General features: G+C 39.7%; 1 protein-coding gene across 1 annotated transcript; it reads left to right on the top strand.

Moving 5' to 3' along the window:
* The first annotated feature begins 325 nt into the window (after positions 1 to 325).
* Positions 326 to 18415, top strand: smarcal1 (SWI/SNF related, matrix associated, actin dependent regulator of chromatin, subfamily a-like 1). The gene is made up of 18 exons (XM_066687845.1): positions 326 to 428; positions 1385 to 1809; positions 2188 to 2539; positions 2930 to 2980; positions 3105 to 3365; positions 4348 to 4398; positions 5317 to 5500; positions 6092 to 6242; positions 8704 to 8865; positions 9544 to 9609; positions 10641 to 10781; positions 12050 to 12268; positions 14601 to 14671; positions 14875 to 14977; positions 15461 to 15643; positions 15795 to 15895; positions 15998 to 16094; positions 16953 to 18415. The coding sequence occupies exons 2-18, from the start codon at positions 1390 to 1392 to the stop codon at positions 17178 to 17180; spliced, it is 2841 nt and encodes a 946-aa protein (XP_066543942.1). The 5' UTR covers positions 326 to 428; positions 1385 to 1389; the 3' UTR covers positions 17181 to 18415.
* Positions 18416 to 27638: the final 9223 nt, after the last annotated feature.

Here is a 27638-nt window from a genome sequence, read left to right as displayed (position 1 = left end):
GTCCTAGACTAGTACTAATCAAGGTCTATGAGACCAGACGTACATTTACTTATTACAAAGGCAGATAGACTTAATTCTGTCATATTTGAATTTGAAAAATATTATTTTATTTTCTAGCATTTGTTTCTGTTAGCTAAACGAATTGATTTATCGTGAAAATGAAACAGAACTCATTTGCTTGGACAAACAGGTATCGATCTACAGCCAACACACTCTGTTATTATAAATAAAGTTTGTTTAAACTTCAAATAGACTTCCCGTTTCCTATTGGCTAGAACTTACATCAGTTATCTGAACCCAGCCTGTGAAGGCCCGCCTCTTCCGGTGCCGAGTGCAGCGTGGTGCTGTCGAGTTGTTGTGCTCGGAGAAAAGGAAGTGTTTATGGTAGAGAGTGTCGTGTGTCCCAATGACAGCAATGAAAGCTTAAGGTATGGACTTTCAGTTCAGTTTCCAAAGTGGAAGAGCAAGATTGTCAGTGATCATGTTATTCACACAGAGTTGTCACAATCTGAACAAACTCCCCAGCGATGTGGTTGTAGCTGAACATTTGGGAAAATTTAAAAATAGACTGGATAGGATCCTTGGATCACTCAGTTATTAATGGATATCAAACGAGCACGATGGGGCGAATGGCCTCCTGTCGTTTGTAAACTTTCTTATGTTCTTCTTATGTTGTTTTGTTCCCAGAATGATATTTGTACAGCAGGGCAGCATCCTTTGAAAATGTCCGGACACACATTTAAAAATAATTATCTTCCGTTTCTTTTTTTTTTTTTTTGCTTTGCACAAACGGTTTTAAATACATTTTCTTCTTGTGCTGAAAGTAGTTAACAAATTACTGTATATAACCAGAATCTACCAGCTGATAAAATCGTTACTTAAGTTTCAGATCAGCAATACAAATGCACTCGTACTTTGGTTTTGACGTCTACTGAGCATGCAGTAACTTTTTGCAGGTTATGTCCGCTTTTAACAACAATCAGTGGTCAACTTTTAGTTAAACGTATTAGTAGTAGTAGTAATGATTATTTTCTAAGAACGCTAGGTTTTATGTCACATTGATTTTGTGTAAAAAGTTTGAACATAAAGTAGGATTAATTTTCCATACCCAACTTTACTACTACTTCTTATTAAATTAAATAATTCTCTCCACAACCATGCAATCTCTCCTATAAAGTTCAGTCACATATTTAATGTCCAACTGAGCCTGGCTTCATCCACGTTGGTATGCTGTCATATTGAACAGATCTGAGCATATACTAACTTCATCTACCTCCTTAGATAAAAACTGGTGTCTTTCTTGCCAGGTGTGGTCTGTATATCTAGTGCTCACTCTCTAATGATGGTCATTCATTCTTACATACTTGTGTTTGTTATGTTTCAGGTTTAATGGGCACTCTCCTGCGTTCTCTATGTGTACCCAGACTTCAGCTGACAGTGGCAATGTCTGGCTCTCTGACAGCGGCGCAGCAGAGGAAGATCGAGGAGAATCGCCAGCGGGCCCTGGCCAGGCGGGCACAGAGACTGGCACAGGGGCATCTAATCACTAATCCTGCTGCCCCTCCCCAAGACCGAGCTCCAACCACAGTGCCACTGCCTCCCAGACCTGGACCCACATTCCCCGGCTCAGCCCCCCAACTACAACTCTTCAAACAGACTGGGAAACAGCCATGCAGTCCTGTTCCTCAGGGCTCCCAGGTACCCCACAGTGCGGCAGGTCAAAAGCAGCCAACAGCCGGCAGACAGGGACCACCAGCAGGATGGAAGAACACGGGCCAAAGCACCATGCCTCTGCCGGTGTCAAATCAGGTACAACATCTCTTTGTCAGTGCTGATTCTCTGTCTGGAAGAGTTAGCTTTGTGATTTTATAGACTGATGTTCGCTTAGATCTCTCTTAATGTTGCCATTAATAAGTCTTGTTGCATATAATTAAAATAATGCATTCATGGCTTGCAAACTTATCACAACAGGCAGGCTTATGAAAGAGTATTCATAGTTTTGAGGTAGTTAAGAAGCATGATGTGTTTTTGGCATGCAGGCATCTCCCCAAATTTTCAAATATGGAAACACTTATGCAGATGTATGAAATATGATCAGCACTTTTCGGTTCTGTCAGGTTCCCTCATGGAGAGGAATAGAATAAATATTTAACCCCCACTTTTGCTTATCCGTTCTTCTCCTTTCAGGATCCCCAAATGAAAGTGAATGGCCTGCCACCTTACAGTTCCCCCAAAAAGACAGATTTGATGGGGGGGTCCTCTGTTGTTAAGACCCCTGAAAAGACAGCCGAGAAGGTGGGGAGCTCTGGCTCTCACACAGATACGTTCTACGGCACCGGAGTGAAGGCTCCTAGTGCCGCTTCTAACACACACAGATCCATGCCTGTGAAAGACAATACCGCCCCCGTGGCCGCAAAGAAGCCCTGCAACCCCGTGAAAGGAAGGTGCGTGTTTCACATGACGGACCGGTTCAGAGTGGAGGTGGGCTACAACGCAGACCTGATCTCGGTGTTTAAGAACATACCTTCCAGGAACTATGGTAAGGTGGTTATCCAATGTATATGATCTCTTTTATAAAGATTCCTCTTTTACAATGTTGTCATTTGACATTATCTATATTGCAATGCATTATGTAACAATAAAAGCAAATGCCAGTTCAGGCTGTGCTGAGACTTATATTTTTAATACCCTTTATAACATTTGAAGACAACCAGCATAATTTAACATGGAAAGGAGCCTGTTAAATGTTTTTTTTCTTCCCATCTGCTGTTAGGGTTTGCATTTTGTCAGTACCAATCAATGACTGTGAGGAAGCATCTGACAGTTTCAATTAGATCATTGATAAAGCCATGTCCAAACTTTCTTTGTGAAAGTCCTGCTTTGTAAACATGTTATACGAAGAGTAATTGTGTGTGTGTGTCTTTGTCAGATCCTGCTACAAAGATGTGGAATTTCTGCCTGCAGGACTACAGTCAATTGAGTGAGTTGGATTTTTTCTCAATGAAACTTGATCGTGATGATTGTGTATTATTACTGCCTTCCCTTATCGTCCGGCTGCTGTTCCGTGGGAGTGCTGACGTGTCCCTGGGCTGTGCTTTGTGCAGTGGGGGAGGTGAGCAGTCTTCCCTTGGTGACTCTGAAGCCTCTGGATGGCATGGAGAACGTAGACGTGTCCGCTGCCACCAGTAAGTCCAAGGATGCTGCCGCCTTGGGCGCCCTCCTGAAGCTGTGTAACAACTGGCAGAAGCCTGGAGCCAAAACGCAGGCCCATTGTGTGCTGGTGTCGCGCTCTCGCTTCGAGGTGGACGTGGGCTATCAGGTGGACACCATTGCTGCCTTCAAACAGATCTCCTCCAAGAACTACGGTAGGAGCCTCTTCCCAATGCATTGGGGCAGATGAGTTTGAATGGTCTCCTTCTATCAGTGCCTTCCACTTATCACAATGAACACGTGTTAGATGCTTACAGAACAACTTGTGTTAAGTATCGAGGACATTTACCCCCGAAGCGTCCTATCCAATGTGAATTAACCAAGTGTATTCAAAATTGGACACATCTGGGTCATAAATCAATTGTACAATAGAATCAAAATAGAATTGTATGTGCTACATAAGATACAATGTAAAGAAAAAATAAGTTTTTCAACAAGATACTTCCAGAATATGAAATTATGGAACAGCAGACAGGGATTTAGATTTTCTTCCATTGCACCTTTAACTTTGTAATTGTTTCCAATTCAGTCCACAAATTATGACCATTACAATGAAAGCAGCCAATGAGTTACCATGGGTATTGCAGATACAAAAATGGCAAGCTCAAAAACCATTGAGATGTGGAATATAAAAGGCCATATCTTCCAAACAGAGAGGTATAATTGCTCATTAGAGCAATTTGGGTTCACTCTTTTAGTGCTGAATAGAAATGCTTAGCTTTATTTATTCAAATAACACCCTGTAGAGCCTAAAGTTGACATGGCAATCAATTTTCTGAAAAGTCTGATGTTTGCTAAAAACCCCAGCTACAGAGAAGTATGATTTTATTTATTCTGTTCTTACATTAAGATGTAAATTAACCTGCATATGTAATGCATATAGTTAGACAGCAATGTTTCTTTTAAGTGCTCTTCAAAATAATAGGCCTAACACAAAATTATATATGATACATTCATCGGAACAAGTGTCAAAATACAACCTATACTTTATGTTAAGCAGTTTCATTTTTCCCCGTCATCTTTATTAAACAGGTCTGTTTTTGTTTTTTCTGTAGCAATATATTAGGAGTTGTGCTTCACAGGAGTGCAATGTTGGGTTAATTATAGATTCTTAGTATACATTATCATCTGTTTTAGACATGAAGACAAGAAAGTGGAGTTTTCTTCTGGAGGATTACAAGGAACTAAGTGAGTACATTTGAAGTGTTTTCCCTTTTTCTTTGTTTTAAAAAGACATACATTTAAAATGCTGGCTAAGGAGATTTCCTTAAATGCTGCAGTGTGTCTGCTGGGTGACAAGGGGTGGCAAGTACTTTTCTCTAAAAAACAATAAATCCCGGTCCAGTAAATATTTTATACAGCTCCAACAGACAAAGGACATGTAGGCTACATTTTGTGCTCTGTGATAAAAAAGCCTTCATCCGTATTTTTAGGATATTATTACTGCTGCACATTTTTGTTCATATGTTTTTTAATCTTTTATGACTTTCTGCCTGATTCATGTTCTCTGCTATTGCTTCAGTAAAATTATAGAGCAGTGAAATGAGGAGGTCCTTTCCATTATGTATTTCTGTCTCACAATATTGAATTGGAGCTTATGTTCTCCGCGCTGACACACACTAACCTAATCCCCGTAATGTGATGCTGATGCCTGTCAATTTCCGATGCCTGCCAGGTATCCTCCCAGTCGTGACCTTTACATAACCCCCCAAGGTAAACGGAAGTGGGACTCATAAACCGAATCGTAGGCAGTGTGCTCGGGTCATGTTAAAATAACAATTGTGCAGGCTGGTCTTAATGCGATGGGTCTTAATATGTCATCAGATAAGACTATTTTCAATAATGGGCAATACCGTGACAGACAAGAAGGGTCAATTCAATTGAAAAAGCTAGTCTTCAGACAGATGAAAACATTTGTATTTCCATTAACCTGAAATGTTGCCCTCAGGTTGTGGAATCCTCTAGGTCGGGCCTCACAACTTCCATTTCATCACCAAGCTTCATTGTACCGAAGTGTGGTACTGATTTGTGCGGGGGCCGGGTTCTCTGTGTCTGTGCTGTGCCCATGTCCTGGTGGGTGATGGGATATCCCTTTGCTGTGTCCAGTGGAGTCCCTGTCTAGGATCCCGGCTCTGGAGGTGGAGCCGCTGCCCCGCGGTGTGATCCAGGCCTTCAGCTCCCAGTTTACACAGAGCCAGCCCAGCGCCACAGACATCCCCGAGGCGGACCTCTCTGCTGTAGATCCCTCTCTGACCCACAGCCTTATGCCCTTCCAGAGAGACGGGGTCAAGTAGGTACACCAGTCACTCTGTGCTTCACAATAGAACCAAGCTTACTAGAAAACAACCAGTACGTGTCTTTGTGTAATGTAGTTCAACACTCAGTAGTCAATGAAGCAAAAACTCGGCCAGCTGCAGATCCTGGAATGAATCTTGCCATAATACAAAAATAGACCGATCACACACATTACTTATTTTTGCACATTACACAATCACACATTATTGCAGTTGTTTAATTCTTTATTTCCTCCGTTAGTGCTTTATTTCAAAATCACCATTTTGAAGCACTTCAGGCTACATAATGAGGATTTCAGATGTATATTGTACTGTTTATGCATTTTATTTTCATTAAATCATTTATGCAATCATTTAAAACTCAGGAATCAGCTTCTGAATCAGATCTGTTTCCTGAAATACTTTGTGGAATATTATGCATTGTTTGGTCATCTTCTCTTCATATCCATAGCTTTTTGCAGGTTATGTATTTTATAAGGATTCATGCCCCAAGTTCAGTAATTAACCTATGAAGGATCAGGCGAGGACTTGTGTTCTAATGTATCCCAAGGTATGACTAGTGTGTGAAAGTCGCTGTCTCTCTGCAGTTTTGCTGTGTCAAGGGAAGGACGTCTGCTCCTGGCTGATGACATGGGCCTGGGGAAAACGGTGCAGGCCATCTGTATAGCGGCCTACTACAAGAAGGAGTGGCCCATGTTGGTAGTTGCCCCATCGTCCGTGCGCTTCACCTGGGCTGAGGTACAGTGCAATCACCCTGCAGGTTGAAGAAGACAAAGCCACCAGGGCTGAGTTTTTCCAAAATTATGAATTCCTTGGCAGCACATTACCCTATTTGAGGGGCGAATATCCCAAAGGCATATTTTATTCTTCTAGAGCATAACTAAATGATGAATATGTATTTTACTTGTTAAAGAACACCTAGGTTTGGAAAGGTTAAGAAAAACCTGTTTTTAAACATTGCTTGTGATCCGAGTTGCTCTGGAGACTATAGTCTGTTTGATTTTGATAGCAGCTGTTTGAGAGAATGCCTACTGCAGGCGCTTCCACTGCATCAAAGCTGAGAGAAAGGTGTTGCTGTGGTAGGTGCGGTTAACATCGATTTGGCCGTATCCTTGAGGACAGGCTTGTGCTGTTCTGAATGAAAACGGAAGTCTTGACAGCCAGTGCACTGGAATAAATAGCTTACTATTCCCAGGACTTGAACAGTAGCTGTTTATATGCTGGTAAAAAGTCATGACAGGGCAGGCCTGACTTCTTTTAAGACAGTACATCTGGATTACAATTGTCGTGTTGTGGTAAATACTTTATTAATGCATGCGTTGGAACTTTGTTTTGTTGCTTGGGTTTTTAATTTGTCTTCTAACATAAACCACAACTCTTAACCAGGCATCGCCACATTTAGTAAGTTGAGATGGGATCTCTACTGTCAAGATGTATTTACCAGTGTCTAAAAACACCCCGTGAAATGACAAGTATCAGGCACATTAGTTGAGTTTAATCGCCATACAGCATATTCGATGCTCCTTTTCATAAATGTGCTACCTGCCCTTAAATACCTTTGGAAATGTTTCCAGTGTAAAAGAGGAAAAAAGGGATGTAATATAATCTTAAAAATGCATCTATATGTAGTTATTCTATCAGGACCTGATTTAATTTTGCTGCTGCTTCTGGTTTTCTATCCATGTATGCTTTCTATATTTTAAATATTCATTACAGGTCTGCTCTTCTCTAACTCATGAAGTTCTTCACCAAGTTTCTATCTTTCAAAATAAACTTAGTTTGCCTCTTCATTCAGACTGAAAAGCTGAAGAAGCAGTTCTATTGCATCAATGCGGCTGTTTAAATGTGCTGTCAAGTTAACCAGAACAGAAGTCAGTAAATCCATGATAATTTTTTTCTGTAATCACCAAAAATAAAACCTCATTAGGTGAAATTTCCAAGTAAACGCTCTTGTCTGTGAGTCATCTGAAGCCTGTTTACAGTTCTCACAATGACGCTGCTCCAGTCATGTATAATGCGATTAAAGAAGGAAGCTAAAATTGATAAATATAGCCTTCATCTCTGAGTCAAGGTGATGCTTTGTTTAGGGGCCATGTATTCTCTTGAGTTTAAACCACAGAGACAGGAAAGGGAGTCAGGCGTAACTAGATATAGTTATATGACAGAAACAGAAACAAACTCTCTGAAGCGTGGGATAATGGTGTTCCTCCTTGCTGTGTTGCCTGAGCACAACTGAACTGCACACACAGCTAATGACGGGCAGCTCTGTGTCATCAACAAGGGTGACAGTAGGAATGGTTTTGTGGAGAATGTGTTTTTGTGGTGCCCACAGTTAATGTTTGACTTTATTTTTCCTTCATGTTTTGCAATGCTCAATGAAAATGTCATGTCCCCTCCTGCTAAAGCTTGCTGAATCGAACAAGCTGTCTCTGAGCTGCTTGTCTTGCCAGTTACTCTGTACTCCCGAGTTAAACTGAGTAGTGGGAAACTATAGGACCTTGGCAGATTCTGCTGTCTTATCTTCCTGGCCCATTTCCAGTCGTGTTCAGTACAGACCTGCTGAGAGTGTGTGGAATCATACCCAGCTAATTTTCACTTTTCTTATCCACTGGATTGGCAGTGCCAATGCGGAGGGCTCCACAATCTGAGTTTATACCATTACACTGCAGATTATAGATGTGTTGCTTTTATTTATTATGCTTTTAACCAGATTTCTCTGAGATTTGATCCTTCGATTGTAGAATTGATGTGCTTTTAATGGTACTTTCTTTTTGGGCATGTGACAATACTATTATGCATTTAACTTTTCTTACATGTAATTTAATCAATTTGTTTTGCCTGTTTTGAGGAATACCATGTTGGGAATGAAGTGGAAATTTTACCTTTTTTAGCAAGTGAAGGAGGAAAAAACAACATTGAATCAAAAAGCTATGGTAGTGTAGGCCTACATAAAATAAAACATTTAACTGCAGATCTGAGGGTAAGGTATTAATAAACATGTTCGACAACCTTGTCTATTACATTGTACTAAAAATGACCATACCCTCCAGAACCTGGCCTTGTTTTGTTTTGATGATGTATGACCCCAGTTCAGTCTGTGTAAAATGAAGCTGTGGGGCTCAAACCTTCCAATGTAAATTTGTTTTGAGTGTTTCCCCTCTCCTTCCTTTCACCCTCCTGACATTTGTGTTCTCCTTAGGCGTTTCAGCGATGGCTGCCCTCCCTTGCAGCAGACCGCATCAACGTCATAGTGAAGGGCAAAGACAGTCTGAATTCTGGACTCGTCAACATCGTCAGCTACGACCTCCTCAGCAAAATGGATGAACAGCGGGCAAAGGCCTCGTTCCATGTTCTCATCATGGTGAGCTCTCCCCTGGCCTTGGCTGCGGTTTGGAGACACAAGGAAAAGAAACATACGTGAACATCAGTCTTTATGCTGAATGTGATTGTGGCAAAGGCCAGGCTAGTTCTCTGGATTTATCTTGGGGAAAGAGGGTCAAATAATCAATCATTTATTAGTAAGTTAGTAGATATTGTAGGAAAATGCTTTTACACAATGCATGCTCCAAGAATCATGTTTTCCCGTTTTCTTGGTTTACTCAAGATGTACTAAATGGCGGACGAAAAAAAAAAAAAAAAAATCTGTAACGGTAATGGTTTTCCACCGATGAACTTTTTACAATGAAATGTAAAGCAGTGTGAACATCTCTATCGTCTTAATGTGTTTTTTCCTCGATCAATGTATGTGATGAAACATTTCCCCAAAATCCAACGGTGATGTTCAGCGGAAAATCGTAAGAAATACAGCAGTGACAGAAACATGGGGAACAGAGTTTTTTCTCAAACCCCTCCCTCCTCGTTTTTTCCGACATGCTGTGTTTGACCTTTAAATGCCAGTAGATTGTAAGAGCGATGCTTCTGTCCTGTCGGGGGCTGTCGGAGCAGTTCACTTCCACACCACTAATGTACTGGAGTGTTTTTTTTTTGTTTGTTTTTTTTTCACTCTCGGTGATAAAGTAATCTTTTTGTATGTCTGCAGGACGAGTCTCACTTTCTGAAAAACATCAAGACGGCTCGCTGCAAGGCCGCTATGCCCCTCCTGAAGGTAGCCTTGCCTCTCCTCCAAAGCTACTCCCCAGTATTTGCCATCTGTTCAGGGAATTCAGTGGTGCTCTGCTTTTTAATTTATCAATTCATTATGTAAGAATCCAAGTTAAGGCCGTGTAGTGATAATTTCATAACTGTAGCTCCCCTGACTTATGTTCTTTAATATGGCTATAGCTGTGACTTCTCAGTCCCTTTTCCATAATTACTTCTTGCCCAATCTCCTCTGTAACATAACACTAATTGCAGTTCCCGAGGATATATCTTATGACCGAGGAGTTAATCTTCTCTGTTACCTTTGGGACACAGGTCTGCTGATGTGCTGCACAGAATACCAAGTATTTACATTCAAAGATAGCAGAAGAAAAAAGGTTGTATTGTTTCTTAAGGGAAAATTTGAATTAAATAAACTTTTTGAATTACTCTGGTAGGGTGCTTTTTAGAGGAATGACCTATTCTATTACATTATATGATAATGTGCTTATTTGAAGAGCGAGGAACTAAAACTGCACATAAAGATCTTTGATAAGTGTAATGGATGAAAGAACAGCTCAGATCTAGATGTGAATCTTTATTAATTTAGAATTTTACATTTATGCTATTCAGCTTTATTTATATTGTATTAGTGGAAAACAATATGAGAGAATATGTAAAAGCTCAATAAATTAGAACTTACTTATTAACCCATATTTACAGTGACTTAAGCCCTGAGCTGTTGAACATTTTGTTAAAGAAGGTCTTAAAGCCATTGCAGTGACTAGCTGTATTTTTATACACATTTCTTTCAGTGTGTTATATTAATCTCTTGAGAGTGGAGAGTGATTGCCTTGGTTTTGTTATTAATGCTCTGTAATGTGTAATTTGCACTGGAATTAATCCCTGACCTTTGCTGCATCCTGTGACCTTCAAGGCAGGGTCGTCTACCAAAGGTGTCACATCTGAATGGTTGAATATTTATAAGATCTGATGAGTTGGGACACCTAAATCATGCCATTGAGAATCACATTGACTGTTCTGCTCTGTTGCTTGCAGGCTGCCAAGAGGGTAATCCTCCTTTCGGGCACCCCAGCCATGTCCCGACCGGCTGAGCTCTACACCCAGATCACCGCGGTGCGCCCCTCATTCTTCCCACGCTTCCATGACTTTGGGGTGCGCTATTGTTGCGCCAAACAGGCAAGTGTGCCACCCCCCTCGGTCTGTCATGTGAATTCCAGCAGCAATTTGGGGAATACTATAGAAACGTTTTTTTGCTTTCTTTAAGCAGGAAAGAAAGGCGATTTGACACAAAAAAATTGCCATCCACTGATGTACTGTTTTTGTTATTCTTAAAAATGTTGTATTTCAAAAGCGAGTGAATGAGAGCATGTCCGAAAGTTAAAAGCTTTAATAATTTGAAATCAGACATCCTGGTTTTTCTTTTGATTGGTGACCTCCGGGCAGTAATGGATGGATAGATGCATGTGTATGTATTAATATATATGTATGATTATACAGTGCATATCGAAAGTCTACACCCCCTTGAACTTGTTTCACAATTTCAGTGTCAGAGCCTCAGAGTTTCATGCATTTAAATGAGGATTTTTTTTTTCCACTTATATACACACCCTACTCCACATTGTTAAGGGAATAACATTTTTATTACGAAAACAAATCATCCACAATGAAATAAGGTACAATTATCACTTGCCCCGTTAGGCATGTAATCTAGCGAAGAAGCCTGCCAGACAGGACTAGGAACCTGCATCAGGCAGTCGGGCGGTCCCTAATGTCGAACCATGATGCTTTCTAGAATATAATTTTTCCTTGGAAGTTTTTTTGTAATGCATTTTTAATTCCAGGCTATAAAACAACCAAAGGTGAACATTTTCAAAAGGGGTGTAGACATTCTATAGGTCCTGTAATTAACTGAAAGTTCATCCTTAAAAATAGAATGGAATTGTTTTAAAAACAATCCTTACATGAGGATATCCTTTGCCTAGCTTTAGAGTAGCAATTGAGTCACAGCCCTTGGGAGGTTTCATATAGCCAATTAGTAGCAGTAGCAATAAAAGGCTTTGTCATTATGTCTATAAAGCCTTATCTTAATTACCAGGTTTTATAATCCTTTTTTCCTCAAAATAATAAATGGTACATGGTTTAAGCTTTACCAGTGGAGAGAATAATTGTAATGGTTTTATTAAGTGCCACTAACTTAAACTAATTCTGAATGAAAATCAATTTCTTTGCTCTGGAATGTTTTTATTCACTGTCGGTGATCACCATTGGTCGTTCTTTGATACACGGGGAGTGTAGTAGCTTTCCCTACAAATTCTTCCCTAGCTTGAAAGATTGTTTGAAACCTCCACGAAACCTTCTATTTGCTCCTAAGTCAGTGTTCGGCGTGTGTCACCTGTTGGTGTTCGATGTGCCCAGTGTCTGTCTCTTTCTGCCTCTCGCTGCAGCTGCCCTGGGGCTGGGATTACTCGGGCTCCTCGAACCTGGGCGAGCTGAAGCTGCTGCTGGAGGAGTCGCTCATGCTGCGCCGCCTCAAGTCCGACGTGCTCAGCCAGCTGCCCGCCAAGCAGCGCAAGGTGGTCACCGTGACCACGGACGGCATCAACGCCCGCGCCAAGGCCGCACTGTCGGCCGCTGCCCAGGAGATGACCAAGGGACACCGAAACGTACGTCTGCAATGCCAGGGTGGGAGGGCAAGACTGGGCATGGATGGGAATGAATTCTGTGTAGGATCTCCATTCGTAAAAAACCAAACACTATATTTAGGAATGTAACTAAGTCAAGGTTTGGAATAGGGCTGTGCGATATGACAATATATATCGTGTGACGTCTGTCGTTCTATATTATGCTCTATCATTTATTTCCTTCTCTTTATGGCAATATTTTTCAACATTTGGACGACGCTTTGCGTTTTTCCTGGTTCTTCCACACGTGCCGGATGCAGCAAGAAACACAGACAGACATGGAGGAGAGTGAACTCAACACACAATAACCAAAATAACCAAAGATACTTTAATGCACAAGTGCCCCTCTCCGCCCCTCTCTCGTCACCGGGTTAAACTTGATCTGCAAGCACTCCCACCCCCGCTAATTTATAGGTATATAATTTGTATAAAATTAAAGAATAATAACGTTTGTTTGCATTTAAATAAATTGGAAAGCAATGCAAACAGATGCAGAAAGTTTAATTTTCTTTTTATTAAGATTGGTACAACAGTTTTTATAATTATTATAATAATAATTATAATTATTACTATTTTGTTTTAACATGTGCTGTACCGGTAAGTAGAATCGATACGCGACAGTCAGAGAAGAAATGTCCCTGTCTAGCAGAATGTTAAATGTGCCACTATAAACCTGGATGTGGTAAATCTACCTAAATCTATACCATTCACTTTATCATATCATTCAGTAAATCATATTGTGTGTGTGTGTGTATATATATATATATATATATATATATATACACTTACTGTCTATATGTGTATATATACACTTTACTGTCACATAATAACATAATGCATGTAATAGTAATCACACAACACTTGCGCTGTAATATGTTGCATTCTGCATATATTTACCATGACAGCCTGCATGTGGTATTTGTTAGTTTTACATATTTAATGATTAACGAAATACTTGTAGTTTGAATGTCTTTGGTCTTATTTTGTAGCTTGATTGGATAAAACCAAGAAATATCGATATATATATATATTGTATATCGTCCAAACTTCTAAATATATCGAGATATTATTTTTAAGTCATATCACCCAGCCCTAGTTTGGACATTTAGTGACACATTTTAATAGTTTCACATTGAGAGTTGACTTTTCCCTGACGTTACATAATGTGAATTCTGTACTGTGGAGGTTTATATCAGTAGACAGAGCAGTTTTGACCCCTGTATTTGCACGCCTCTGTTCTGCTGATGAGCTCCTGTAGCGCATCCTATAGTTCATCCAGGGTTAGCTGGCCCGACCTTGGCCTTTTCCACACCTAAGCTGTCCCACACTGCTTCTTTTAGATTGATGACTCCTGCTAGCGACGGGTTACTCCATCACTAGAAGGACAGCTGTTCATTCAGCTAATGGGATACACAGAGCGATTGTGTGCTCAAAAACTGTTTTACAGCGTCATTTGCTGTCAAATCAACATCCCTGCAAGGATGAAGTGGCACCCAAACCCTATATACCTTTCACTGTGCTGAGGGATTCCTTGTGCTCGTGTGACTTTTATGGGTTAATCTGCCCTATCAGCACTTGGTAGGGGTGATTTTTTTTTTTTTTTTCATTTTTTTGCGATTATAAGCTGTCCTGCTTACTTGTCCATACACCGCGTATCTTGAGACAAATTGTTTTTCTGTTGCCAAGCAATTTCAACAGAACGGAGGGGAGCTGACCTCAGGCAAAGATTTATGATGTCACCTTCCCTGTAAATATAAGCCAGCCCACGAGGAGAGTGGTCTCTCAAAGTGAAGTCCTTTGTGAGCCAAGCAATTGTGTTTAAAAATGTTCGGCAATGCTATCTGGGGAGCATCAAATTGGCAAATTCAAAATTATAAATCGAAACCAAATGGTGTAAAAAAAATCTGAGAACCGTGCTGTTTTACTTTGATATTACTTTGGTATTGGCATTCTCTTGACCAAAATTCTTGTAATACGCTTTTATGTGCAAATATTGAAGTCTTTAATAACTGTTTTTTGTTTGTTTTTCCCATTCTCAAAAGTCCTAACATTTTCTTCTGACTTAGTATTTCATCCAAGATTCACCTCATAGCTATGCAGGGAGTGTAGCCCACTTTTCTGAAGCACTTATCTTTAAGTCTGAGCAAATACTCCTGAGTATCTTGTCAGCCGAGCTTAAACTCACTCGCTAATCTAATAAACGGTGTAATGTCCGGTGAAGTCCTAAGACCTTAGCCTGTATTGCTGGATTAAGGATTCTGTTTGCTTTCCGATTATATATATTTTTCTCATTTTTTAATTTTCTTTTCTACAGAAGGTGAAGGAAAAAGAAGCCCTTTTGGTTTTCTACAACCATACTGCTGAGGCAAAACTTAGGGCAATTATGTGAGTAGCCCAATAACCATCTCATGTTTAGAATGAGTAAATGTGTCATATTACACCAAAGCTATGAAATAATTGGTAGTGTTTTAATGTTTACAGTTTTATTTCTGAATACGCAGTAGACCTTTAAATGACACATTCTAACTACCGGGACCGTCCAGCTACAGATCACGACCCATCAAGTGTTGTTTCATCTTTTCTTTCAGGGAATACATCATGGATTTACTGGAAAGCGGCCGAGAGAAGTTCCTAGTGTTTGCCCACCACAGGCTGGTGTTGGATAACATAAGCAAGGAATTGGGCCAAAAGGTGAGTCTGAAATGTGTAGAGATTTGCAGCGGATGAGGCAGACTTGTGTTTGCTGCTCTCCACAGACTCCATGCTTTGAGTTTTGGTGAATAGTGGAACATGTGGCTTTGCCTAATAGATAGTTGCTATTTTTGTTTCTTAATGTTTTGATCTTTTATTCTCTCTGTGTTACTGCCTCCTGCACCCCTGGGCCTACTTTTTCCACTGGCACATAAACATTCTTTTCTCAAGCAGTTAATCCCCATCTTCCTAAAGGTCCAACTTTTCAACTTCTTCTTACTGACACTCTCTCTCTTGCTCAACCCCCCATGGACCCTCCTTCCCAGGCACTGCCTCTCTCTTTAGTGTCTCCTCTGTGGCAGAAAGCCTTTTCAGTATTTTTGTCTGTAGTGTATGCCTCTCTCTGTCTCTGTGTTTTTTATTCTGTCATTATCTCCTCATCATTCTTGTGTGTGTGATACCTTCTCTTATTGTGCCTTCCAGGGGGTCGGTTATATCCGAATTGACGGCTCCACGTCCTCAGCAGATAGGCAGGCTCTCTGCCAGCAGTTCCAGGTCTCTGAGAAGAGCTGTGTGGCTGTGCTCTCCATCACCGCCGCCAACATGGGCCTCACTATGTCCTCCGCCGACCTCGTGGTCTTCGCCGAGCTCTTCTGGAACCCAGGGGTGAGATCGGCTTCGTCCTTCACTGCCATAAGATTCACAATGGTCCCATCCCCCAAACATCAAATAAACTACTTCTGAAGAAAGGTGTTTACAGAAGGGCCACCAAAACACTTAACAATTGCACCTCATTCGCTCACTTCCTGTTTTCCAGGTCTTAATCCAGGCAGAGGATCGGGTTCACCGCATTGGACAGACCAGCAGTGTCAATATTCACTACCTGGTGGCGAAAGGAACTGCGGATGACTATCTGTGGTAATGTAAAGCTGCTGCACACATGCTCTTACCACCAAGCTTGTTAGATAATGAGGAGGGGTTGTTTTGTAATCCCTCTCTGTACGCCCTCTCCAATCCCAGGCCCATGATCCAACTGAAGATGAAGGTCCTGGAGCGGGCCGGTCTGTCGGAGGCCAACCTCTCGGAGAAGGCCGAGTCTGCCAGTTTCTACAGCAGGGTAGGTGGCACCTCGATATCCTGTCAGGTGCGATTCATTCTGACCATTCTGAGACTTGTCCTGTCGTTTTCACAGCATAAAAACGGTGTCCCGTGTTATTTAGCGGTCTAATTTTCCTGAGAAGAGCTGCAAGGATCTGTATCAACTGATTTATCTTGTTATTAGGCTTTAGAAGAACTCTGCTGAAATTTTTGTAATTTATAGCACTCCGAATCATTAAGTTAACCGCATCATCTGCCAACAGTGGGAATTTATCTGTATTTCCTCCAGCAAGAGCACGTTCATTGACTTTGTTTGTTAGACTTTTACGACATGTAAAGCTGTTTTAATTAAAAATATTATTAAATACGCTCGGTCACAGCTGGAGGAACTTGTGAAGCTGTATTAAGTGCTCTCTTTTCTGTGTTGATTAAATACTTGGCCTGCTGAGAACCTCAACACGGGGCAGTCAGAATGCACTGAACCACTCGCTCTTAAATGGAAGATCTAAACTACCGCCATTCAGACTCATTTAGCTTCTGCTAAAAAGCTGAGTATGAACTATCCAGTAGTTCTGTTGGACAGTTTCAATTGCTTCCTCAATGTATCTTTGGTCGGATCTTCTTGCAACGTTTATCCGTCCAATTGCGGACAGTATTCTTAATTCCATTCATAACTTGCAATATAATTGTTGTGGAATATTGACAGGATTCTGTAAATAACTGTTTTCAATGATGAGATCACACAGACTGCCTTCACGCACACTATCTTTTTATGAAGAAATGTATGGACCAGAGTTGGATCATTTATTAGCCATTGTAGTCAGATAAAGAGAGAGTTTCTCATCTGCCACTGTTTTTTTATTTTATTTTACTGAAGGATCCTCAGCAGCAAACGATCGCCGAAATGTTCCAGAGCTCCTTCGGTGAAGAGGGGGATGATGTGGACGAGGCCCTGCTACTGGAAGCTGCGGATGTATGGGAGGAGAAGGATGCAGAATGTCCTTCAGATAAACCCGCCGCCACTTCCAGCAGCCCGGGAAGCACTTACTCCGAAAGCCCCAGCAAGAAAAGACGCATTGAAGACTACTTTGGCAAACAATGCTAGGGTTTCACTGTCACACATTAACACTAGTCTGTGTCTTTTCAGTAACATGAGTCTTTTATTATTTTTATTTACAAAATGTAATAAAGAGATTTATTTTGTACTTTTTGTCTGGAGTTTACAAAAATGGCATCATAATGGCTGGACTGTACTGTATTCATTCTCATTGGAGAGGAAAGCTGACAGTTTGCTAATCTCTTAAGAGACTTCGAGCTCTTGAGTATGATTTTGAGCACGTAAACCGTAGCCACGGCAAAGGTGAGCACTGATGTCTTCATTAAAAAAGAAAGAAAATCAAGCTGCAATGGAATACCTTCGTATGAAGACACTGAGAAGGATAATGTGAGGATTGAAACTTTGTGCAGAACTTAATGAGAATCTACAACTGTTTCTGCGAATGGGAGAGGTGGTCAGTGGTCTACAGAAGAAAACAGCAGCTGGTTTCAGGTGTTTCAACGTGTACTTTGATACCATCAAGGACAACACATGGGGAAAACCTTATCAGGGTTTTACAATGTGCTTGTGGAGGTGCTGGAGAAATGCATCAACATTAGGAAGAGGAGAACTGTTGGATCTTTACTGTACCAAGAGGAAGTGGATTAACACTTTTGTACCACTCAGGGCAGTGCCAACCATCTGTTTCCCAGACAAAATGAAAGATGTAACTTGCTTTTCTGCTAAAAAAATTAGCATTACCTTGAGTTTCTGCCTCATGTCTTTATGTGAATTACATTGTGACTGTTTACAGAATATGAAGATGTACAGTATTATAAAACTTTTTTTTTGTTTTCATTATGCTACTACTAACAACCTGTATTACTGTATTACCAAATACAGTATAGGAATGACATGGCTTTCTGTTCCAGTCTGTTGTGGTTTAGTCATCCCCTTCTATGTAGGCTGGAAGTATGAGTCAACTAGAAATGTCATTTTAATATTCCTTTTTAGTGGGTAAATCGACCACAGTGTAACAGAAAAGCCTGGTTTATTTTGTGATCAAAAATGTATTTATAGATGTTTAAAGACCGCTATTGATCTGCTTTATAATATACATATTTATATTAAGAAATATTTGTATTCCTTCCTCTTATCATAATTGAATTTCCCTTTTCAGTACTGGTGGGCTGAATAGAAAGGTAAGACGTTTTTGTGGTTTTGTGTTGTTTTTTATAAGCCTGTCTATACTGATTTTGCATATAGTAATGGACCATCTTCATTAAATTACAACTTGTGTGTAATTCAGGACTTTGCAGATATTTAATGAATCGAACTTTACTTACCACGGTTACCAACAACCATTCACCAAGATTTAAATGAATGTATTTATGATTATGTATTACGTATTTATCAGTGTAGCAGCAGCCTTAACATTTGCATTAATATTGAATGAATGCGTTTAATATTTACGTATCACAGATTACGTGTAAGTGATGTTCAGTTGAAACGAAGAATACATGTATTTGATCAGTCATATTAACACATATGCTATTGTGGATTTTAAAACCCCATTCATAGTCCTTGCTTTTAAATTTACGATACATATTGATTAAAAATGTATTAATAGTAGTAGGGTAATAATATCCGTTGCATCAGTTGTTTTAAATATTTATATTTATACATTAAATTACGAAAAACTAAAAATCTGCAGTCGGTTTCGTGTAGCGCAGGTTTCCGCAGTTCTGCGCGGTCTGCATCGCTCCACCAATGGGATCGGCGGGATTCTGCAGATCTGCGCAGATCTGCGGAAACCTGCGCTACAAGAACGCGACCTACAGTTGTCCGAGTTGCATGCATGGAGCGGCGGCTTAATGTACAGCCGCCGGTGTGTGCGCTCAGCTGTGCGCCATAGTGCCATGCAACTCATCAAGGAGGACCTCCAATTAAGTAGAAACGCTTTATTGTGGTTGTTTTCATGTACAATGTGTAATGTGTAGCTTAAAATGAATAACCTACAATTTCACAATATCTAGTAATGCAGACCTGGCTTGCAAGGATCTAGAAGCACACAAAACCGAACCCTTTCTTTTATTTTTTATTTCCAACAAATATTTGTCTCGTTGCATTTTCCCAGTTTGTTGTGCTTCGCAGAAAATATGATGGTTCATTTGAATATAGCAAACGTCAACAAGTTTAAGTAAATCAGCTGTCAAAAAGATGTATTGGTATTATTACAAAGCACATTGAGACCTTAATATTGTGCTTTTTATCAATATGAAAATGCAGAGTGCTAATTTCCCCAAAAAACGTGTGTTAAATATACAATATGCGATACCAGGTTAGTAGAGTGTAATAAAATGCACATATTGTTTAAGACTAGAATACTTGTGCCTGTATTCTAGACAGATTAATCAAGCCATATTTATGTACATTTATAATTCCCCCATCGCTGAACCCTGGTATTTCTCTGTCGTGGAGATACTAACGTTAATGCAATTCTATTTGTGTACAGTATTTTCCAGATGGAAAATTAATTGTTGATTTCTCTTAAATGTACTACCTTGTTTCAGGGAATACAGGGAGAACAGCCAATTCTGCATCTTATACTGGGAACCAGGAATCTCCTGATAATTTGAAATGTTGAATCCTACATTTATTTCAGGTGCTGATGTCAGCGGATGCCAAAGTGGGGTTACATAAGGAAGGAAGAATTCAAATTAAGTATACACTTTTGATTGTGGCTGTTATGATGTGTTTTGTACCTGTTTGTAAAATGAAGAACTGCCCACAGTGTGGGGTGGGAGGGGGGCGGTGAGTACTACACATAACGGCAGAAGAAAGAGCAGGAATAAATGAGAAACTAACATATTAATTTTGTTCCTGCAGACGTTTGAAGACTGGTTTAACTGCAGACACTTCAGCTCAACCATGGTAATGAACCTGCAAGCCGTGTACGCCCAACTGCTCCACAAACTGTCACATGAAGGTTTCCAAGATGTTTGGAACATCGGGGGATTTTTCGTAATCCTTATCTTCTGCACCCTGACCATCATGCCGATGCTCGCTGTTCTCATCAGCTGGTGCCTCAGCATGCTCCACTGGATCATGTGCTCAAACAAAGTGCTCGTGCTGAGGCCTACTGAACAATCAGCAGGGACTGGGAAGGGGTGGGAAACCAGATTTCAAGATTTGAAAGCACAGTAAATTCACTTTACTTCATAAATATTTCTGCTTTTTTTAGTTCAGTTGTGTAGTTTGCGTCTCAAAGTATGATGGTTCATTTCTGTATTGCAAACATCAACAGTTTAAGGAAATCAGCTGTCAAAAAGATGAATTGCGTAGTTGCAGTGCATTGTAATAGTCACAAAGTACATTGGGACCTTAATATTTTCCTTTTAAATCAATATTAAAACGCAAATTGGTAATTTCCCAAAAAAATAATGTTCAATATACAGTATGCGATAGCAGGTTAGTACAGTTTTATAAAGTTTTGTAAGATGGAATACAGTCGTGGCTGTATTCTAGACTTAATTAATGAAGCTATATGCATGTACATGATCATTATAATGAGATTGTATGACCTCAACAAATATTTTATATGTAATGTGAAATTCTAACACAGATCCTACTAATATATACCAATAGGTATAGCAGTCTTCAGTCCAACAATATCTTTGTATAGATATTCCTTATAATTTCAAAGACCAAGCAATTAGAAGAATTGGTCCTATGATCCAGACCTTTTATATACGCCTGAATACCCTTACGCCTCATCCCCCCAATATAAAATACAAATGACAAGTTTTGTTTTGTTAATGAATTTGTAGATGGGTTTATACTGTGAAATATGGTGTATTTAAGATTTTTTGTATTATTATTATTAGAATTGTACATTTGTAAGCAAATATATAATACACTGAATAGAAAAAGGCTCATGCATAAACACACCAACTAATATATTTATTTATAGTGGTTTCTTTGTTTTTGTTTGATCTATTTAATGCTATAATCCAGCTCATACATACAGCCTATAGTGCAATTCTAAATATAGCATCTCATTCTCCTGTCTGCCTTTCTCTGTTATTACTATTTGTCTTTTCATTGTATGAATGTTGAGTGTAACAATAATTTACATTAAGTATATAAAACCAGAAGTGAAGTGAGATTGATAAGCGGCTACAACCAGGGATGTGACTGATGCTGATTACGGAATGATGTGTTTAGAGCTCTGTCATATCAAACCCCCGATGTGATAAGTGTGTACAGTGTTTTTTCTGGATATTAAACCAGAAAGAAAAGTGTAAAGAGAAAAAAATATATAATAATTGTAATTAAAGCTTAGTAATGAGATTGAGTTTCCATGATCATGTTTCGTGACTTTTTTAACACCTAACACAGTTTAATTACTTCCACCCTGCCTTTGGGTATCACTATTCAGTTATTTTAATTACACAAATGGTTAGTTGTTTCTAAGCATTTGTTCGGTATCTGTTATAGGGACTCAATTTAGTTTTCTTTATTGATACAAATTAGTAAAATGTGTATTCATTTTTAAAGTTACACATTTGTTTCCTTTATATTACTTTCAAAACCATCTCTGGTTTACTAATGTAATTAGGACTCAAAAACTTTGTAAACAGTTAATTCTGATTAGTACAAATTTTAGGTATTCGGCCCAGTTATTTGTATGTCACATTATGTTAAATATATGAGCTGAATAAAACAACAAATAAATAACTTTGAATGAAACATATCGTTAACAAGCAATATACATCCCACCATACTTCCTGAGAGACCTGAAAAACCGATTTAAACAGTTTTACTGCCTTACTCAGTAAGTTACTGTTTTAATGTTACATTTGATACTTTTCTGTCTTCTCTTCAGGATCTGTCATGGTGAGGTGGCTGGTTTGAATGTGTACATAAAAGAGTTAAAAGAGATAAGAGAACGGCTGTGGAATACCTGTGTTTGCCAGATTCCTGGCAGTTTTAACCCTTTAGGATCAACAGCCTGGTCTGGGCAGAGGCCGCCCCCTTTCTCTGCTCTGTGTCTCCTCTAATTGCTTTTCTGTCTGAGGACTGAGCCGGACCACGTTCTGAATTCTACACAGAGCGATCAGATTCTGGCCTTGTTGGCAAACCGCTGGATGGCTCAGAGCGTGAAGAAGACAGTGATGTAATTAAACAATACTTATTTCATGTGTATGAAGGGATATGTCAAATAGAGCTGGGCGGTATACCGTAAAAAAACGATATACCGGTATTCATTTACGGACCAGTTTGGAATTTTACTATACCTTCAATATTGGTATTTTAAAGTTTTGAGTAATTTACTATTTACTGTGTCATTGAGTCATAGAATTCAGCTACCAATAAACTGGATCGTGCTCGCGTATCCCACAACTTGCTGCGCCGACTGCTTGAGACTGCGCTGTCTGACATGAGACGCATCTGATCAAAAAACGCCGATAGTGTTCGTGTAACGCAAATTTCCACAGCTCCAATGGTATAGGTTGGATCCTGCAGATCTGCGCAGAACTGCGCAAATCTGCACTACAAGAACGCGACCACCTTTCTTCACAAACCCTGCAGAAATCGATGTAATTGGATGATTTATTATTTTTATACTTTAGTTATTTAAAAAAAAATAGAATTGCCAATCATTTAAGCAACAACTTAATTATTGTGCATCGCAGATTTACATTCAGTTTTGTAAAAATAATTGATGTAATCATTTAATAACGCATTGACAAGTGTCGTTCTAGAATTCTATATCACAGCTTCATTGTATAATGAAAGTTGACATTCGCCTCCGCTAACAAGGGGACTGTAGTAGTTTTCATTCAGCTTAACACGTCCCTCTTGATTTCTGCATAATCTTTTGTCTGAAAGCCACAGCTCGCTTCCTGCAGCAGCTTCTCAGAGCTGTGCTGGGCTGCGAGATTCTGCGCAGATTTCTGTGGCTGGGTCTTAGTGGCGTCACGCAGGAACACTGCAGTAACACGCATCTCTGAGTCTCTGCGCAGATCTGCGCTTCTCGAACGCGACCCTTGTTCTGGAATTAATGCGCCTCAGCAAGATATCGAAAATAAATTCCGTGTGTATTGCGTGTTGACATAAACACACAAACGTGATCAATACACAATAAATGAAGACTAGATGGAGGAGAGCAGTGTGGCTGAAACTTCCCGAAGAAAGGTGTGTCATAAGAACATAAGAAAGTTTACTAACGAGAGGAGGCCATTCGACCCATCGTGCTCGTTTGGTGTCCATTAATAACTGAGGGATCCAAGGATCCTATCCCGTCTTTTTTTAAATGTTCTCAAACTTTCAGCTTCTACCACATCGCTGGGGAGTTTGTTCAGATTGTGACGACTCTCTGTGTGAAGAAGTGTCTCCTGTTTTCCATTTTGAATGTTATGAAGCCCAATTGCCATTTGTGTCCCCCGGTGCGTGTGTCCCTGCTGATCTGAAAAGCTCCTCTGGTTTGATGTGGTCGATGCCTTTCATGATTTTGAAAACTTGGATCAAGTTCCCACGTAGTCTGAAAAGGTTCAGTTCCTCAGTCTCTCAGTAGGACATTCCCATCAGACCTGGAATAAGTCTGGTTGCTCTCCTCTGAACTGCCTCTAGAGCAGCGATATCTTTCTTGAAGTGTGGAGCCCAGAACTGCACACAGTATCCAGATGAGCTCTAACTAGTGCACTGTACAGTCTGAACATCACTGCCCTTGATCTCAATTCTACACTTTTGACAATATACCCTAACATTGTGTTTCCCTTTTTTATGGCTTCCCCACATTGTTTGGATGGAGAAAGTGAGGAGTCCACATAGACTCCTAAATCTTTCTCATGCGTTACTTCATCTAGATCTGTACCTCCCATAGTGTAATTATAGTGGACATTTCTGTTACCTGCATGTATTACCTTGAACTTTTCCACATTGAATTTCATCTGCCAGGTGTCAGCCCACAACTGAATATTATCTAAGTCCCTCTGAATAGCCTGTGCTGCCAAGATTGTATCTGCTGAGTCACCTATTTTAGTATCATCGGCAAATTTGACAAGTTTGCTAACTATCCCGGAGTCCAGATCATTAATATAGATTAGAAAAAGCAAAGGCCCTAGTACTGATCCCTGTGGATCTCCACTAACAACCTCACTCCAGTTAGAAGCAACTCCTCTAATCGACACCCTCTGTTTCCTATACATCAACCAGTTCATAATCCATCTACTTACATTACCCTGAATGCCTACAGCTTCCAATTTGAGGATCAGTCTTTGGTGTGGAACCTTATCAAAAGCTTTTTGGAAATCTAAGTATATCATATCATATGCTTTCAACTGATCTACAGCTGCAGTTGCATGTTCCAAAAATTCTAATAAATTAGTAAGACATGATCTGCCTCGTCTAAACCCATGTTGACTATCTCCAAGAATATTGTTTTCATTAAGATGCTCCTCTATTTTCTGTCTAATATTTTTTTCCAACATTTTACAAGTAATTCAGGTGAGACTGATTGGTCTGTAATTTCCTGGCTCAGTTTTGTCCCCTTTCTTGTGGATTGGTATGACATTTGCTGTCTTCCAGTCAGTTGACACATCCCCTGTTCTAAGTGTCATTTGGAATATTTGGGTTAGTGGCCTCATTTCTTTAAGTACTGTTGGAAATATCCCATCTGGCCCAGGTGATTTGTTGTTTTTAATTCTGCTAGTCCCTTTAGTGCCTCCTCCTCATTTATCCTGATCTCTCTTAGGGTTTGACTGGACTGATTGTCAACCTGTGGCATGTCATCTGTTTTTTTCTTTTGTAAAAACTTCTGTGAAATACTCATTTAGAACATTTGCCACATCTTGTTCATTTTCCAAGATACTTCCATTTTTGCCCTTTATCTGTTTCACTTCCTCCTTTATTGACCGCTTGCTGTTGTAATATTGAAAAAAGCTCTTTGCATTGGTTTTATCTCCAAGAGCTATGTTTCTTTCTATTTCCCTCTTTGTTTTCCTGATCCCTTTCTTAAGATCTCTTTGCAGCTCAACATATTCTATGTATTTTGTTTTGTCTCCATCCCTTTTGTATGCACTGTACAACATTTTCTTCCTCTTTATATTTTTTTGCATACCTCTATTAAACCAGTGTTTTTTGGTCCTCAATTTGCTAAGTTTTAGTACAAATTGCTCTTGAGCCCCAAGTAGTATATTCTTAAAATATACCCATCCATTTTCAACTGACTCTGTATCCAATGTGCTCCAGTCTACCTCTTCTAAGTGCCATCTCATACCTTCAAGGTTTGCTTTTCTAAAATTTTAGACTTGGACCTTGTTTTTTGAAAGAATGCCTCAAAGCTAACCATATTGTGATCACAAGTTGCCATTGGTTCTCTAACTACTGTCCCCCTGACTCTATCTTGGTCATTTGAAAAGATCAAGTCAATACATGCACTCTCTCTGGTTGGTTCCCTGACAAATTGAGTTAGAAAGCAGTCATTTACCATCTCAACCATTTCTATTTCTGCTTCTGTAGTCCCCACTGGGCTTTCCTAGTCTAAGTTTGGGAAATTGAAATCCTCCATTATAACAGCCACATCCTTGCTACATGCAGTCCTGATTACACTGTACAATGCAGCGTCTTTCTGAATATCTGAGTTTGGTGGTCTGTAACACACTCCTACCGCTAATCCTCCAGATCTCTTTTTCAAAAGTTTCACCCACAAAGATTCTGTTCCGTTACTGTGATCTAATACAAGTCCTTCTGCCTCAGTGTCATTTTTCACATATAATGCTACCCCACCCCCTCTTCAATTTTGCCTGTCTCTCCTGTGTGTATCCTTCCAACTTGTATTCATCCCCATCATTTTCTGTAAGCCATGTTTCTGTCACTCCTACAACATCATAGTCACATGCCAGCACTGTGGCTTCCAAGTCTAACATCTTGTTCCTTATACTCCTGGCATTGAGGTACAAACATTTCAGGGCTTTCCTACTAGCAGTTTCCCTTGGTTTTCTTTCCTTAGTGGAACATCTCCCATTATCAGAGCTCCCTGCCCCCCTGGTCCCTAGTTTAAAAGATTCTCAATTTCACTGCACATACGCTCTCCCAATGCATAGCCCGCCTTCTGTTTAGATGTAGACCGTCCGGTTTATACAGGTCCCATCTATGCCAGAAGAAAGACCAATGCTCCATAAACCTAAACCCCTCTTCCCTACACCAAGCTTTCAACCATGTGTTAAACTTTCTAATCTCTGCCTGTCTCCCTTGCCTGTTTGTCGATAGTGTGGACATGATTTGGTGTCAAGAAAACTGACACAGAACAGGAAACGTAATTCAATGTCAGTTGTGTCCTATTATTTTTGCTTTATGAACAGTATAAAATGGCCATTAAAAAATACCGTCATACCGTCAAGAATGTGAAAAATACAGCGATATTGTATTTTGGCAATATCGCCCAGCCCTAATGTCAAACTGAAAACTGTTGTCTATTTTACTTATTTTGATCATTATTTAGGTTATGAGTTGTTCAGTTAAGTGAGGTCAGATTTAGAAGCTCGCCCCCAATCAATGTGAACAGAAGTGTGCAATGAATTTGCTGCAGAGACGCATGTTTTTGTACAATAAAACAGTTTTTTAACTGTTTCTTTTATTGTAAATAACATAAAAAATGTGGAAAGGAAGGAAATAATGCTACAGCAGACCACTGTATAGAGAATTCATCAGAAGTGAACTTGGCATGTTTCTGCTCAAGTTTCAAAGATAATCAGTAAACTATTGAAAGGGTTAGTGAGAATCTGCAATGCAACACTAACAGTCAGAATGCTGATGACTACGCCACAAAGTGGTTCTTGTATTCAGGAATAGGACCTCAGTTTCACCCCAATTTATCTCCTGGGTCTCATGAATCTCCAGGTTCTCAAGCCACAGACACAGAGGTACGTTTAAACTGAGCACTTTATTGAAACACTTTGCATTTTTTAGTGTGTGATCTAATGCATGGCTGGACCAAAAGGGCCAAGCTATATACTTATACATATAAATAGAAATACAGAAAAGTCAGTTTAGTCCCCAAATCAACAAAAACACAGTTACAGTTAAAAAATAGGCAAGGTCTCTGTACATTCCTCATTATTAGACACTTATAAGTAGCTCTGTGTGAAGAAAGTACTAATATAGTAGATGCTTTTTTTTATATTTATTTATTTATTTATTTATTTATTTATTTATTTATTTATTTATTTTGCTTTTCCATTCTGTATATATTCAGAATTTCGAAGTTAAAGCATTTTAAAATTGCTTGTTATTTCAACATTTTAAATTTGGTACTGTTGAGTTCTAATACACAATGTTTGGAAAAAGTGCCCTAGATTACACAGCCCCACCACTTCTACAGATTGACGACTCTCCGCAGATTCAGCAACCCTGAAGGGGCCTGGGGACACTACCTCAGAATGGATACAGGTCAGTATTGTCCCTGCCAGTCCAGCCATGAGTACGAGGCGCTGTCATGGACATAATTCACCCCATGGTACA

This window comes from Amia ocellicauda, chromosome 16, assembly GCF_036373705.1.
Source record: "Amia ocellicauda isolate fAmiCal2 chromosome 16, fAmiCal2.hap1, whole genome shotgun sequence".
NCBI classification, from domain to species: domain Eukaryota; kingdom Metazoa; phylum Chordata; class Actinopteri; order Amiiformes; family Amiidae; genus Amia; species Amia ocellicauda.
Note: the sequence above shows the minus strand (reverse complement) of the source record. Positions and strands in the feature narration are given on the sequence as shown.

Bases quoted from the DNA above. Each gene is read 5' to 3' on its own strand.
- smarcal1 (XM_066687845.1), top strand. From the start codon at position 1,390: ATGGGCACTCTCCTGCGTTCTCTATGTGTACCCAGACTTCAGCTGACA. The intron at 2,540-2,929 runs GTAAGGTGGTTA...TGTCTTTGTCAG, and splicing joins CATACCTTCCAGGAACTATG to ATCCTGCTACAAAGATGTGG. The intron at 8,866-9,543 runs GTGAGCTCTCCC...GTATGTCTGCAG, and splicing joins CGTTCCATGTTCTCATCATG to GACGAGTCTCACTTTCTGAA.